Below are 16,394 nucleotides of genomic sequence, written 5' to 3'. Positions count from 1 at the left end.
TAGATGAATCACAACTGTGCCAATATTAGTCTTCCTATCTTGTCTGTAAGCTTCTTAAAATGTAGGCACATACATCATATATAAATAAGAAGCAGCTATTTATATTAGATAAGATGATAAGGAAAATCCACGTTTGTCACACATTTTTGATGGTTCTCATAAGATATGTTAGGAATAGACTGTGGGTCCTTTCATGACAACCTGTGCACACACAATATACACATTTGGAAAAGTGGTGTGAAAAAAGGAAGGACAGAGAAGGAATTGAAAGACAATAATTACCACACAACTAAACAGTCATCATGGACGTTTTTATGGATACCTATTAGCAAGGACTTAGGATTCCCTGACACATAGCATGAAGTGTGCACTTTGGAAAAAAAATCAGTAAAATTTGGCTTTGAGAATTTGGGGGGTGGCACCAATATCATAATTCCAAATTTTGGGGCATTCCTATGCCAGTTTGCATTTATTTTCTTTTGGATGAATGGGTCCATTGTCCTAAGAAGGAACAGAGGATATTTCTAGGGGTCTGGGGCAAGTTTTTTAAAAAAACAAATGACTTCAAATTTGCAAACCAAGGCCCCTATCTCCCATAAAGACCACCCCCAAGTTTGAAGGAGATTGGACAAAGTGCTCCAACTTTACAGATGCCTGAACAAGGTGCCCCCAGCAATTCAGGATTCTGGGAGATAGAAGATCTTTCCAATGGTCTGGAGCTGTGTTTGTAGAGCAAACAGCATGAAAATGGCAGGATACCAAATCCCCCCTCTTTCTTTTAAGGTCCCTGAAACAAGGTATTCTTCAGCTTTCCTGGTTTCCATAGTTTTGTATGGGGGGAAATGCCATGCTTCCTCCAAGGAAATGTCAAACAGAGAAAAACTCCCAATGTTCCACTTGCAAACACATAGATTGCTCCCACAGAACAGAGCAACCCTCCTCCTCAAGAAAGCATCAAGCCTGTCAGAACAGCATTCCCTTACCAATCCTCAGAGCCTTAGAGAAGTCTGAGAAAATAAGTCTTCTCTAAGATTAAGGCTAGGTTGGTAGCAGCCATTTCCCTGAATTCTTGCCTCTCTGGAGTAGGAGATGACTGTGGCTTTTACTGCTGCTGATTATTTTTCTTTTAAAATATTTTAATGCTGTACGTTAGGAGTTTTGGGGTATTTTTTTTTTAAAAAAAATTCTGGTTCTGTATTTAAAAAAGAGATAAAGGTAGTACCCTATGCAAGCACCAGTCGTTTCCGACTCTTAGTGTTTTATTATTCCAATTAACTTCCACTACCCTTAACACCTTCTGTCACATAGGTTCTTCACATAAGTGGTATGTAAAGGGGTTATATAATTCAGGGATACAGGTAAGTTAGGTACTCACAATTCACCACCTGTCTTGCCTCTTCTAAAATATGTAGAGAACCCTGACTCTTTCAAACACCAGCTCCTCTCTCTCTCTCACCAAGACACCACCAGAACAAAGTAGCCCAGTCCTCTTTAATAAGCATTCATTGCTCAGACATTTTACAGAACTATTGGTTTTAGCACTCAAACACTGTTTCATTTACATCCTGCCACCATTTATTCATATCCTAATACTTTCATAGATAGACTGAGATCTTAGTTTGTGTTTTTCTTTTCCTGAGACTGTACACATCCAGCTCACAGGGTTAAACAAGAGTTAAAATTTATTTATTGTTTAAACACATAATTGGAGTGAATACAGGTGTCTCAACATGGAAGAAGTGTGTTGGTCCAGACTGCAATGGTTGGACCCCCTTTAAGTTAGCTGCCTAGGCAGCTATCTAGTCTGCCATCCTGATTAACTATCCTCACTCACTATTAAAATGAAACAATAAGTAAGAGAACAATGAGAATGATGAAGCTAATATAGTTAAACTACAGGTGTTGCAATGAACAAGACACTGAGGTTAAGAGAGTTTATCCAAAGTCCACAGCTTGGGCTACTGTGACAGACGATGATTTACAAAAAAGATAGTTATATCAATGGAATTTATAAAATTAGCTAAGCAAGCAATACTGTAAAACAATTAAAGGTACATTTTGGAACTTACATCCCTTGTCTTAACGTTAAAACAAAACAAAAAAAAACCCACTACCACCTGTTGCATAGAAGCATGATAGCTGTTTAACCACTATGATCTTTCAGGGACACTCAAAGAAATGGAACCAATGCCTTGGAAAAGATTAGCAACTATATAATGAGTGATATGTTCTGTGAATGCTAATTATAATAAAAATGCACTGACTAGCATCAATCTTAGGGATCGTTGCTGGCATACTGCCTATGGAAATGAAAAACATTACAAGGATATGCCCAGAAGCAAAAACATAAAGTGAAATCAATAAAATTCAAGTTGTCTTCATTGCAAAATTTATTTTAATTGCCAAGCAATTCATTATTACTTAGAAGGCTGGCTAGCCAAGTGTTTTGATGTTCTCATAAGATGGGTTGCTGTGACTCCTAATGTTTTGGTTCATGGTTATAATGATTTAGAGACAAATGGAAAATATGGTTTAATTCAAGCAATTGCTTATGATATATACTATGCCTCATTATTTCTTTGAGTTTCCTTCTCTATGTGTACTCAACTTGTGCGATATCTTATGATGGCACTGTTCTGGGACAGAAAGATCTTTTTTTTTTGTTATGTTGGTACAACGCCTCTAGAAGGAAATGATGATCCATATTGGAAACTATTACCTTCTTCAATAATAAATATACAACAATCCCTAGATTCTATTACCATTAAATTTTGCATAAAACACAAAAATAATTTTGAGAATTATTTCAGATAACAACTTTGACTTGTGTATAAAATAGCTGAAAGGAAAAGAAAAGGGGGGGAGGAGTTTATCTTTGATGGAGTAAATAATATCCTAGGAAATAAAAACATGAATTCTCTCCTTCGATTCTTCAGTAACAATAGAGTAAACCCATCTAATCAAATTAAATCAGAACACCAGTCCCTTATTCTATTTCCTTACCCCATTAAGTTTAGTTAATTGGGATGAAGCAAACATCTTAATAAATTAAATTACCATAAATTTTACTCAGTTAAGGTGACCAATTAATATATGACATCTAATTCATTTAGTTTCATGATCATTTAATTATGATGACTGAAAAGTTAAAAAAAACCTCCAATCATTCCTCACTGATGGCATGCCAGAAGATATTTCATTAAGTATTTAAATAGAATATACTACTAAAATATTGCCATAAGGCTTCTGAATTTAGTAGCAAGTTACACTTTTCTGGTGTTAAGGAATCTTTTCAAAAAGCTTAATTCTAAAATTGTATTCTGTGTTGCCAACAGGGCTTTTTTGTAGAAAAAGCCCAGCGGGAACTTATTTGCATATTAGGTCACACCTTCTGATGCCAAGTCAGCCGAAACTGAGTTCCTGTGCGTTCCTGCTAAAAAAAAAAAAAGCCTTGGTCACCAAAGTTGAGTATAAGGCATAAAGCAGTACTGCACAATGGATGAGACATTTGTGCCTTTAATGAACAACAAAATCAATGCTTGAAAATAGAATAGATAATTTACTTTTGGGTAGTACAACAGAGCCTAGAAAGAGGATAACTTTCTTTAAAAAAAGAACAACCTTGTAAGCATGATTCAGCCCTTACAAGCATTAGCTTGGATACAAAGGTAACTAGTTTAAAACCATGCAGGATGCTCATCTTAGGGTCTTTGTCCTTCCAGGGTGATAGAGGCAGTAGGGAAGCCTGACAAAATATTGCAGAATCACCACAGTCCCTAAGATACTTCCACACCACTAAGAAAGTTGGTACAGGCTTGGACTATTTAGCAATGCAGCTCCTACCTCAAGTTCTACAACCATCATGTCAAAAGGTGGCCAGATTTGAGTCCAATAGATATCTGATGAAGGGAGCTTTGATTCTCAGAAGCTTATATCTTGAAAAACTTGTTGGTCTATAAAGTGCTACTAGACTTGGATCTAGCTGTTCTACTGCAGACAAGGAAAGTGGCCTCCAGTACAAAGAAGGTGGTATCCAACAGCAATTTAAAAAAGTAAGTGGCATGTAGGAGACAGTTCAGTAGTAATAATAAGCGAGTTAGAGCTGCCACCACCTTATATTACAGTTTTAGCTGTAATGGTCTGTCTTTGTAACACCACATTGCCCTAACTAGTATGCAATAAGCATCAAAATGACAAAAATAACAAAATGAAAAAAGGAACAAAATGGCAGAGTAACTCTTAAAATAGCTAAACCAGAAAAAAAATAAAAAAAAAATGGCCTTTCTGGGGTAGAAATCAAACCTGTAGTCTTGAAGTTGTCTTACATAGGCATGATTTTGAATCTGGTCTATTAAGATCAGTCTTGTTTACTCTGACTGGCAGCATCTCCAGTCTCAAGACTGAGGCCTTTCACATCACTTACTACTTGATCCTTTTCACTGAAGATGCAGGGTATGAAACATGGCCCCCTCTGCAAGCAAAGCAGATGCTCTACCACTGTGCCATGTCCCTTTCTCACGTGATGAAAATTACTTACTTTTAGATGGCACAGGTAAATTGGTTCGAACCACTTGTAGTGAGTCTGCTTGCACACGAAGCAAGTAGTTTTTCACAGTTTCATAGTCCAGAGATTTATTTATGAAAATGACACCTGTCCTGTTATTAATGGCAAATATACCTGGAAAATACAATCCCCCCCCCCAATACACATTATTAACCTTCTGAAAATGTTTAGAATGGAGGTTGCATGTCATAGTCTACACAAAATATGTGTGAAACTACAAGCATATAGTGTGACTGCTGTTTTTTCTCCCCAGCCTCCAGCAGCAACCTTTCAAAGTGTACCATTGGGAAAAGTTGTCAGTTCCAGAACTTGAAAAAAGCTGTCAGTTCCAGAATGTTGGGCAATTGAAAACATAAATAACTTATTCCTGTCCTAAGCAATTACCTCGGAATCGCCAGAAAAACTTTTAAGAAGGTTTCTAAGTTAAGCTGGGCCTTCATGGTAAGGGGGCAAACCCACCAGTCATTGGTTAATGTGAATCTCTACTAAGGATGGACACAAACCAGCTCACAAGCCAAAATTTGGCATGAGCCCCTGAACCAATGTTCGGGGGAGGTGCCTTACCTGAATATTTACTGGATTTTTGCCTGTTTTGGCTGTTCTGGCCATTTAAACCTAACAGCTGAGTGTGCCATTTCACTGTCAGTTCCCCTCCACCCCCTTCAAAGTGGGGGAAAGTGAAATGGGCCAGTGAAATGGCTGCACCCATCCCCCATTACGTTGAAATGGCTGTGAGCCATTTCACTGGTGGGTTTCACTTCCCCCTGCTTTGAAGCCATTTTAACCTAGCAGCAGGGCAGACCTGCTTGTCAGCTGTTAGGTTTAAATGACAAGCTGTGGTTGGGAAAAGGGGGATTCAAACTGGCTGGTTCAGGACATTTTGGCTTGGTTCAGTGTTTGGTTTAGAGGCCACCCCGAACTTTGAACTGAATCAGAATGTTTAGGTTTGTGTCCATTCATAGTCTCTACATTTTCTTTTCCCTTATTTTTGAGCCTCATCTTGAACCTGTATATTCCAAAATAGTGTTGGAAACCTTCTGGGTATGGAAAGCAAAGGAAAGGTCCCCTGTGCAAGCACCAGTCATTTCCGACTCTGGGGCGACGTTACTCTCAAAGCGTTTTCACGGCAGACTTTTTATGGGGTGGTTTGCCATTACCTTCCCCAGTCATCTACACTTTCCCCCCAGCAAGCTGGGGACTCATTTTACTGACCTCAGAAGGATGGAAGGCTGAGTCAACCTTGAGCCGGCTATCTAAAAACCCAGCTTCCACCGGGGATTGAACTCAGGTCATGAGCAGAGATTAGGACTGCAGTACTGCAGCTTTAACACTCTGCACCACGGGGCTCTTTTAAAGGTAAAGGTAGTCCGCTGTGCAAGCACCAGTCGTTTTTGACTCTGGGGTGATGTTGCTTTAACAATGTTTTCATGGCAGACTTTTTACAGGGTGGTTTGCCATTGCCTTCCCCACTGCAAAACTAGGGCAGGGTCCAGACTGCTGGCTAGGGGCAGCAGTGTGACAACCCAGAAGTACGCCAGCACAAACAGAAATGCCCTGGAGTGTACAGATGCTGTGTGGCCCACCGCAGGAACAGGGATGGGCCATGGGCACCTCAGATGAGCATCCACAGCTCTCATGCACCTTACTGCTGCTTCCCAAGTGCTTTCCAGCCATCCAGATGGCCAGGAAAGGCGCCTCTAAAATGCCTCACAATTTGCTATCACTTAGTAAGTAAAAGCTTTCTAAGGCACTCTATGGCTGGAGAGGGATGAGGTGAGTACAGGAGCGAGCCGCTGGGCAGATGTACGTGTGCAGTCTGTGTTTTTTTAGCCTCACAGGGGCCATCCCTGTGTCAGCTTAAAGTGCCGGTCTGGACTCAGCCTAGATTGGCTTTATACAAGATTTCTGTCATGGCTTATAAAAAACCCCGTTAATTGTATTTCCGTGAGGATGGAGAAAATCCTGTGTAACACAACACAATCCTAGACCCACTTACACTGCTCTAGCTTCCCATACTCCCTAAGGAAGTCACAAACAATCCTAAATACTAGGGCAGAAACAAAGACAGATGCTTGTCAGATTTTGCAGCAGAAAACACAATAACACTTTAAAAACCATCATAAAAGAGATAGCATAGGTTCAGTCCCTTGGAGATACAGGTGTCAAATGTACTTTCTTCCATCAGAAACATCTGTCTCCCACTGTCCCCTCAAAAAAGTACATTTTACTCATATACAGGATCATCTGGGACAGGATTACTTACCATCTTCATTTCCTGAAACAATGGAATAGATGATTGTTTGATTCAAGGCAGCAGCAGTTATAACAACCACCTGAGTTCCTTTGGGTGCACCTTCGCTCACAGGAGGGGGCCTGCAAAATTGGACAAAACACATTGCTCTTTCTTAGAGTCACGTTTTCTGTACTCCGCTGATTTACTCAATATATATGCAGGAGTTTCTTCTTATCTATGTTGCTGAAGAAGAAAGAAAGCTAACATGTAATTGATATAAATCAACAAAGACACCTCAGGATGATATTAATAATAATAATGTTGATACAATATCTAAATTCCAACCAGGCAGATATACATAGGAATTTTCACCATTAAGCTAAAGTTTAATCAAGTATCCCCCTCAACCATCTTCTTCAATACCCTGAGAAATCTGGATAATACAAAGTTTCACCACTTGGGAACAGAACCTAGCTACTTTCTGAGTAATCCCTATATTATCTAAATGTAATTACACTTAAGGGTCGTGTAATTCCAGTGCTTAGCTAGCAAGAAAAAAAAATTAGAGCTCCAAAATAAAGATGCTCCCACTCAGACCTTTTTGCCCAATTACTGCCCAAATTTGCTACAGAAAAGTGAAGGGCTGTGCATAGGTATGAAAACATTTGAATCCCTTCCCACTAGGTCTGGTCTGATTGTATGTGGAAAGAATTCAAACATTTTCACAATTGCATAACTTTCTAGCTATGGAGCAGGAAAACAGACAAATCAGCTTCTGCCATCACAAACTTATTTTTAAAATGAAGAAACTTATGCTTGTTTATTTAAGCAGTAATTGCCAAGAGATCTCTCTTCACAGTTTTAAAGACCTATCTGTATAAGAGAATGGCTATTTGGTTGTGACAACTATCTATTGTTTATATTTATACAAAGTTACCTCATTCCTGTTAGCTGTTTACATTAATATCCAGCTGACCACTTCCCCTCAAAAATGAAATAAATCAGTTTGTCAGTTTTGAACTACCATCAGCCTCTCGCATGCCACTATAGATAGAAGGATTTTAGTTACTTAGACTGGGTCAGCATATGTCTGTAAACGTTTTAACAACTTTGGGTGGTACAGATAGTGGAAAAAAAAGAAATCAGGCTGCCCAACCAATGAAATTGAAAAAGGGAATTTGGGAAGTGGGGAATCGTTATAGCAGGTAATGCAGAGTACATGTTACAAAGATTTAAATTTATAAACCAAGTCCTCATGTAGTTAAAGCTGCTTAGGCTTCCCAATCTCCAGGTCCCAGTGGGGGATTCCCTGGTTTTACAGGCTTCCCCGCCACAGCCAGCTGGCTGGTGGGGGAAGCTCCTCCCCCACAGCCACCCTCTACCTCTAGATCTTGGGCAGGACCTGCAAACAGGGCCAGTTTTAAAATGTGTGTGTGCCTTTAAATTGGAGCAGGAAGTACTTCATGGGGAAGGGTTAGCAACCGCAGACCTCGTGAGAGTGCAGCCCCTCTGTTTGTTTTGCTTTCCTTTCGGACAAGTGAGTGTGTGTGTAAAAGAGCAGTGTAACCCCTGTACTTTGCAGACCTCGTTGTGGAGGCACCAGAGACTCCTGCTTTGTTCTACTGCTTCAGACCAACACAGCTGCCCACTTGCACCAGAGACAGTTAAGCATGTGTGTGAGTGTGAGAGAGAAAACGGGGGGAGGGGAGGGAACTCTATTATTCCCTATGGAGACTTATTCTCATAGGAAATAATGGAGAATTGATCCACGGGTATCTGGGGCTCTGGGGGGGGGGCTGTTTTTTGAGGTTGAGGCACCAGATTTGTAGCATAGCATCCAGTACCTCTCCCCAAAATACCCCCCAAGTTTCAAAATGATTGGACCAGGGGGTCCAATTCTATGAGCCCCCAAAGAAGGTGCCCCTATCCTTCATTATTTCCTATGGAGGGAAGGGATTTAAAAGATGTGTGGTCCCTTTAAATGCGATGGCCAGAATTCCCTTCAATTAAGTTCAATTATGCTTGTCACACCCTTGCTCCTGGCTCCGCCCCCAATGTCTCCTGGCTCCACCCCCAAAGTCTCCTGGCTCCACCCCCAAACTCCCCAGATATTTCTTGAATTGCACTTGGCAACCCTCCAGCTGCTACTCAATAAAAGGTCTCTTGTTTTGCTTCCTTCTTCATCTATAGAATGGTCACTTGCTGATGGAATCAGAGCAGGATAGGCTAGAGAGGATGATTGTGTTAGAGAGTATGTATTGTGCTAGATGTTGAGCTAGAGAGTATGTGTAAAACAAATGTAATGCGCATAGAAATGAGTTGTGACAGGACTTGAAGCAAGTGCTGAAGGCTCTTCATGGCTAGCAAATTCTTGGTTCCACCAACTGCAGTGACTCATGGCTAACAATAGAGAGCACTTTAATGGTACAAAGAAACATGGAAATTTCAGCTAAGTGGGGCTGATAAATAATAGCTGGGTTCTCAAAAACTTTCAGCGGTTGCCAGTTTAGTAGCAGGTATACCTGGGTTAAAAATCTCTAACTTTTAAATCAAAATCTTTACCTTTAGCTTTAGTATGATCACAGAACTCCCTTACTCAGACTTGCACAATTCCCACATATGACTTTCGGTTCTTAAAGAGTTTCTCCTAGAACATATGAAGCTGCCTTATACTGAATCAGACCTTTGGTCCATCAAAGTCAGTATTGTCTTTTCAGACTGGCAGCGGCTCTCCAGGGTCTCAAGCTGAGGTTTTTCACACCTATTTGCCTGGACCCTTTTTTGGAGATGCCAGGGATTGAACCTGGGACCTTCTGCTTCCCAAGCAGATGCTCTACCACTGAGCCACCACCTCTCCCCTCCACCGTCCCTCCCCAAAGCTGGGGACTAGACCTAGACTTAGGGTTGCCAAGTCCAATTAAAGAAAAATCTGGGGACTTTGGGGGTGGAGCCAGGAGACTTTGGGGGTGGAGCCAGGAGACATTGGGGGTGGAGCCAAGAACAAGGATGTGACAAGCATAATTGAACTCCAAGGGAGTTCTGGCCATCACATTTAAAGGGACAGCACACCTTTTAAAATTCCTTTCTTCCATAGGAAATAATGAAGTATAGGGGCACCATCTTTTGGGGCTCATAGAATTGGACCCTCTGGTCCAATCGTTTTGAAACTTGGGGGGTATTTTGGGGAGAGGCACTAGATGTTATACGAAAAATTTGGTGCCTCTACCTCAAAAAATAGCCCCCCCAGAGCCCCCAATACCAACGGATGAATTCCCTATTATTTCCTATGGGAATCGTTCTCCCCCCATGCTTTCTAAAAGGGAGGAGGGCCTCCAAACCAGGGAATCCCCTGCCCCCTCCCTCACACACACACACACACACACACACACACTTACCAGATCTTCTTCCGGAGAACTCTTGCTGTGAAAGTGAAAGCAAAAGAAAGGGCGGGGCTGTTCTCCCAAGCCCTTCCTGCTCCCGGCCCAGCCTTAAAGCGGCAGACATTTTACAAACGGCTCAGGAGCTCTATAATGAAGCCTACAGGTATGTTCTCCCCCCCCTCCACCCCCCACCCCCCGCTTCCCACTTCTTGAAGACCGGGAGATGAGGCTGCAAACCCAGGGGACTCCCGCCAGAACGGGAGGGTTGGGAAGCCTACCTAGACTAAAGTTCTTTCTGATCTCTGTTGCTGCTGTTTTATTTTGCCTTTCTTCTCTCCCCTCAGAAAAAGGCAACTGCTTCTTAGGTCAGTCAAACTCAAAGACTGCTGGGAAATATAATCCCTAATCTCAGCATTGCCACTGCAAACAATAAAAATTCAGTTACTGACTGTCCACTAGAAAAGCATGTTACTGAAGTTCCTAGATGTAAAATTCCTCTTGGAGTAGAGATTATTGTTAAACAATGATATTTATTGTCAGAGATACACTCTCAAGCAAGTTCAGGATGCATCCCAGTTCTCAGTCATGAGATTTTTTTTTTTAAGAAAATTTTGGACTTCTGGGAGCTGTCCTTAAAGCAACAGGAATATAGACAATACCAGAAGAATCTCTACAAATAGTCCTGTAATGAAGAAGCAGAAACAAAGAATTACACTTGGTATTAAATATGGATTTAGTTATACAGGGAAATGTGCTTTCCTGAATTTTAAATGCAGATGCCTCAGTCCATTGTGTTAGCTTCAAAAGCCAAAATGTTTAACTCAGTCTACCTTCAGAATGAAGTTGGCACCTTTAAGAACAACAAAATTTTATTCACGATTTAAGCTTTCACATGCACACACATTTCTTCAGGTCTCTGAATGTTTATACCTTAAATAAAACTTTGCTGGTCTTAAAGGTGCCACTGGACTCAAAGTGTGTTCTGCTGCTTCAAGCCAACACCTCTACCCACCTGACTCTCATCAATTTACCTTCCTCCACCATGTTGAGGAGCACAAAGTTTTATCAGTGTTTCCCAGTCAGGTCAAACTAAAATCCTGATCATTCTGTTAGTGATTGCTGCATGCAAGATTTATTCCACTGATCCCATTAGACCTCTTTTAGGGCAAATTTGTACTCTGCTCACATATAATGAGTCCAAAAGTCATGCATGATCTGCTTAAGATAAGAGAGTGGTGTGTGTGTGTAGGTTTTTAATTAGTTCAGGGGTGTCAAACTCATTTGTTAGGAGGACCGAATCTGACACAGTGCGGGGACCGGGCCATCATAAAATATGCCAGGTAATTGAGATATAAAGTTTATAATGGACACAGACAAACCCAATTAAAGATATTTTTTTTAAACTTAAAATACAAACATGCATAAAACTCTTTCAATGGTTTAAGTTGGAAAAGGTAGGGGACTAGTGGAATTTGGCAATGCAGTTTTTAAAATAAAACATCTAGAAAAAGCACAAGGCTCTGACTCTGTGGAAACAATGAAATGGCATTGTAAACTTATCCTCACCAGTCTACTCAGACTGGCAAAGCCTTTGGCTGTGGGTTCCCACATTAGAGTACTCACTAGGTTGGGTCCATTCAGGAGAGATAAGCTGGCTGAAAGCATCAACCCTTGTTTGCAAGGACACAACTCCAGGAAGCATGAGTTTCAGCTAGCTATAGGAAAGCTGAAAATGTAACCATCTCCACTCCATTTGAAACCATTGCAGAGTACAGACAAAGCTGCAAGGAAAATGTGGAATGGATCTTAAAATCCACCCCACGTTTTCCTCGCAGCAGCCAGCAAAGAAAGGCAGGAAGAGCCTCAAACAGTGCTTCAAAGAGCCTTTGAAGCTCCCAGGCTGAAACTGAGAGTCTCAGCCTCCAAGCTTCAAAGACCTTGGGAGCTGTAAGAGCCTGGGAGCTTCAAAGGGTAAGGACAGGAGGGGGGGAGGGGGGAGGAAAGAACTTTGCAGGCCTGATCAAAGCCTTGGGAGATCTGGATGTGGCCCACAGGCCGAGTATTTGACACCCAAGAATCAGTTCCTTTAAAACCTCAGAAACAGTATCTGGGAAATGCTATGGGTAGAATCCAAAGGATGTCAAGCAAAACAAACCTCACAGAATGGGACTTTCCAACCTCCTCCCACTACTTCCTCCCCTGAGATAACATTCTTGGGGCCCAGGGTGCCCTCATCAACAGCTTGGGGTGAAGCCAGAAAGAGTAATTGGAAGCAACTGCTGCCTCCTTCTCCAATGGAAGTACCAGTCCATTTGTGTGTGCCATCACTTCAGCAAATCGGTAACTTTAGAACAACTCACTGTCTTTAAACACCCCCCCCTCTATTTCTCCATGCATGTGCCTCATACATCATACAAGGGAACATGTAGTTAATGCCCAAATATGTATGTGCCACAGCTGAATACAAAATGCAAAATCAGCCTTATGTTCAGCTCTAGCTATAGTACTTCTGTCACTATTTCTCACATCACTGTAAGCAGCCACTGCCACTGCTGTGATCCACAGTACATTCTGTTAGTCAGAGATCCCATTGCTATCATTGGGACATGGGTAGTGAGGACTGAAAAATCAGAATCAAGAGCTAAGGCTGATATCAAACATTCTGGTATTGAAATAATAACTGAGAATCAGTTTCACTGAACTCTACAAATTAAATTGATTATAACTCAAAGCTTTTAAAAATACTTCATATTATCATCTGCAGAAACATGTTCTTCTCTGTACATGAAGAAGAATTGAAGATTTATAACCCACCCTTCTTTCTGAATGAGAGACTCAGAGCGTCTTACAATCTCCTGTATCTTCTCCCCCCACAACAGACACCCTGTGAGGTGAGTGGGGCTGAGAAGGCTCTCTCAGAAGCTGCCCTTTCAAGGACAACTCTTCTGAGAGCTATGGCCATTCCAGCAGATGCAAGTGGAAGAGTGAGGAATCAAACCCGGTTCTCCTAGATAAGAGTCTGCGCACTTAACCACTACACCAAACTAGCTCTCCACTATGTGGGTTTATTGATCCATATTCTGTTTAGAATTAGACATTTGTGTAATTGTACATGATACACACAGAATGCTTTTAAAAAGAAGGAAGGTACAAATTGCACCTTGCTTTTTTTGATGAACTACAGAGAAGACTCTTCATGTCTGCCATTCAAAAACAAAGCAAGGTCTTTAAAAAATGCAAAAATCTTAGTTAAATAAAACTCTTTTCTTTTGATTCTAGCCTGCAATTGGCATTTTCTTTTTTTTAGAAACATCCCTGTACCTTCCATTCAGACATTGCTGGATTCTATGGATTAAGAAATCAATATCAATTAGGAAGCTGCTTTTGCGGTCAATATGGAAGAATTTGAAGGAAGTGGTTATAGAAACACCCAAATTCATGCTCTTTCTAACCTTCTAGTAATTGTGCCTTATTGATTTCATTTCCTTAAGTTAAGTAATGCAATCAGATTCAAAGAACAATGCATGAATCCATTGGAAACATATGGCTGGGTCCCTTAAGAAACTTTTTGTCGAAATACACATTTGTAAATTGGTAAAAGAGATAAAAGGCAACAGCTAATTGTGTTCTGTCCTCTATAAAAGGCTCAAGCACCTTTCCTTTTCCTGAAAGCAAATAGTTCTCTTTCGGACAGTTTCTCAAATGTCTGAAACTTGTTCCTTCCCCATGTATCAACCTTGTTGTCTGCTCTAACAGCAGCAATCTTCTCAACATGTATTGAGATTCTTGTGCACACTTGCACATAGCCTGTTAGTGAATGTGATCTGTGAAAGGGGATATTAATGCAAAACTGGAATTAGAACAGTGTTATATCACATTACTGAACCTTTCCTCTTGCCACACACGGGTATATCAGTAGAACTAAGCAGCAGCACTTGCTGGGGATTCCCTTTTCAATAAACTGACTATTGATATGTTCTATCATTTTTTTAAACCAATCTTTAAAAATGTATGTAAAGCACCCACCAACTCGGAAATTTAAAGAGGAAGACCAGTGAAGGTTTATTTAACTCATTATCATTATTCAAGCTTCCTGCAACCTAAGTTTCTTTTATTACTTATATCAGTGATGACGAACCTTTAAGAGACCAAGTGCCCAAACTGCACCCCAAAACCCACTTATTTATCGCAAAGTGCCAACATGGCAATTTAACCTGAATACTGATGTTTTAGTTTAGAAAAAAAAAACTCATAGTGAAATTAACAAACTGAAAGAACATTTGGTCTGGATAGCATTTGCTTAGGAAACCAACAAAATAGTAATATGTCAGAATGGGAGAATGATGATGAGAGTGTCATAAAGCAATAAATGGAGACTGTTCATTGCTCTGTTGCTTGCAGGTCTGGTTTTAAAATGAGAACATGCCTTTCCCAGAGGTGTTCCTGTCCACCTAATTTACTTTTGGACATGTACATTCATTATAAACATAATTCTAGTTTGCCATTAGGAAAAAAGAATACATTAAATTATAGTGTGTTTAGTAGGAGCTGGTGGTTAGGGAGTCCAAATCAGATCTGGGAGGTCCTGACAGCTTACTGGGAAACCTTGGACCAGTAATATACTCTGTTAACCCACCTCATAGGTTCATTGTGAGGATAAAAGAGATGGGGAGAGTGTGTCAAACCACTTCAGTGCCCTTTTGGGGAAGGAAGACAGGGGATACATTATGTTAGTTAATAAATTAAGTTGATGAAAGGAGTCCACTGATTTACATGGCTAAATCTGAGTCCAGTAGCACCTTGGAGAACAAGACTTTTGAGAGTCAAAGCTCCTTTTATCTATTGAGGGAGCTCTAATGCTGGAAAGCTTGTGCCCCCTCCCCCAAATCTTGTTGGTCTCTAAGGTGCTCCTGGGCTCGAATCTAGTTGTTCTACTATGGATCAGCACAGCTACCCTTGGAAACTTCAGGGATAGTCTGAATTGTATTAACTAGAAAGTCTGATGTGAGAAAGGAGGGCCAGTTTGGTGTAGAGGTTAAGTGCTGGGAGAATTGGGTTTGATTCCCCACTCCTCCACTTTAAGCTACTAAATGGCCTTGGGTCAGCCATAGCAATCATACAGCTGTTCTTGAAAGGGCAGCTTCTGGGAGAGCTTCTGTCAGCCCCACCTACCTCACAGGGTGTTTGTTGTGGGGGAGGAAGATAAAGGAGATTGTGAGCTGCTCTGAAACCCTGAGATTCAGAGTGAAGGGCAGGATATAAATCCAATATCTTCTTCTTTCTTTAAACTAAAACTGCAATCCTGTGCATGTGTAGAGAGTAGGTGCTACAGTGCTCACTGTAGATTACTTCCGAGTAACCATGGAGAGCAAGCCCAATGAGGAAAGCCAAGGGACTTGAGGATATTCAGTCTGAAAAAGAGGAGGTTGAAGGGGGGGGGGGGACATGATTGTTCTTTTGAAGTATTAGAAGGGCTGCCACTTAGAGAAGGGCAGGGAGCTGTTCTTGCTGGCAACAGAGGAGAGGACTGGCATAGGAAAAACTTTTTAACAGTAAGAGTTGTTCAACAGTGCAATCGACCCCCTCACTGGCAATCTTTAAGCAGTGGCTGGACAAACACCTGTCAGGGATGCTCTGAAAAACCAGAACAGCAGTGCAACAGTTCAAAGTCAGCTTATCAACAATTTGCCTTATGGTTCCTGTAGAGTGAATGAGCTCTGCTCAGATACCGCTATCAGAAGCATCATATTTGAAAGCAAGGAAGTTTGCAGTTCCTCCCTTTCCACTCCTAAACCAGAGGCGATCCCAGCCACTGTTTCTGCCAGATTAGTGGGATCCAACATTTCCTGTAAAAAACCCACATCCCTTAAAAAAAAAAAAACGTACTTGATTCAAGGTCCTGATCTCTCCTTCCCCACAATCCATCCCCACACACCCATGCTCTCTTCTTCCCTTCGGCTGGGACTGTGCCACAACAGTTTTGAAATACGAAATGCAACCAGATCTTGGCCACATGAAAACGTGAGGCTGCCTTATACCCATCTCTCTAGTGCAGGGGTGGCCAAAGTGTGGCTCGGCTCGGGAGCCACATGTGGTTCTTTCACACACATTGTGTGGCTCTTGAAGCCCCCACCAGAGAAGGCATTTGTCTCTCTAAACCACTTCTTCAAGCCAAGCCAGACAGTGGCTTGGAGAATGCATTTAAAGTTCAAGTTAC

At 41.3% G+C, this 16,394-nt stretch overlaps 1 protein-coding gene across 3 annotated transcripts in view; it reads right to left on the bottom strand.

The window, feature by feature from the left end:
* PCDH15 (protocadherin related 15) overlaps positions 1-16,394 on the bottom strand; it is a 475,582-nt gene that overhangs the window by 93,794 nt on the left and 365,394 nt on the right. For all 3 annotated transcript variants that reach the window (XM_060241241.1, XM_060241242.1, XM_060241243.1), the window contains exons 24-25: positions 6,828-6,937; positions 4,538-4,678 (exon numbers count right to left, since the gene is read on the bottom strand). In XM_060241241.1, the coding sequence (XP_060097224.1) occupies positions 4,538-4,678; positions 6,828-6,937 (251 nt within the window). The remainder of the gene's footprint in view (positions 1-4,537; positions 4,679-6,827; positions 6,938-16,394) is intronic.

Source organism: Heteronotia binoei, chromosome 6 (assembly GCF_032191835.1).
Source record: "Heteronotia binoei isolate CCM8104 ecotype False Entrance Well chromosome 6, APGP_CSIRO_Hbin_v1, whole genome shotgun sequence".
In the NCBI taxonomy this organism is placed as follows: Eukaryota; Metazoa; Chordata; class Lepidosauria; order Squamata; family Gekkonidae; genus Heteronotia; species Heteronotia binoei.
Note: the sequence above shows the minus strand (reverse complement) of the source record. Positions and strands in the feature narration are given on the sequence as shown.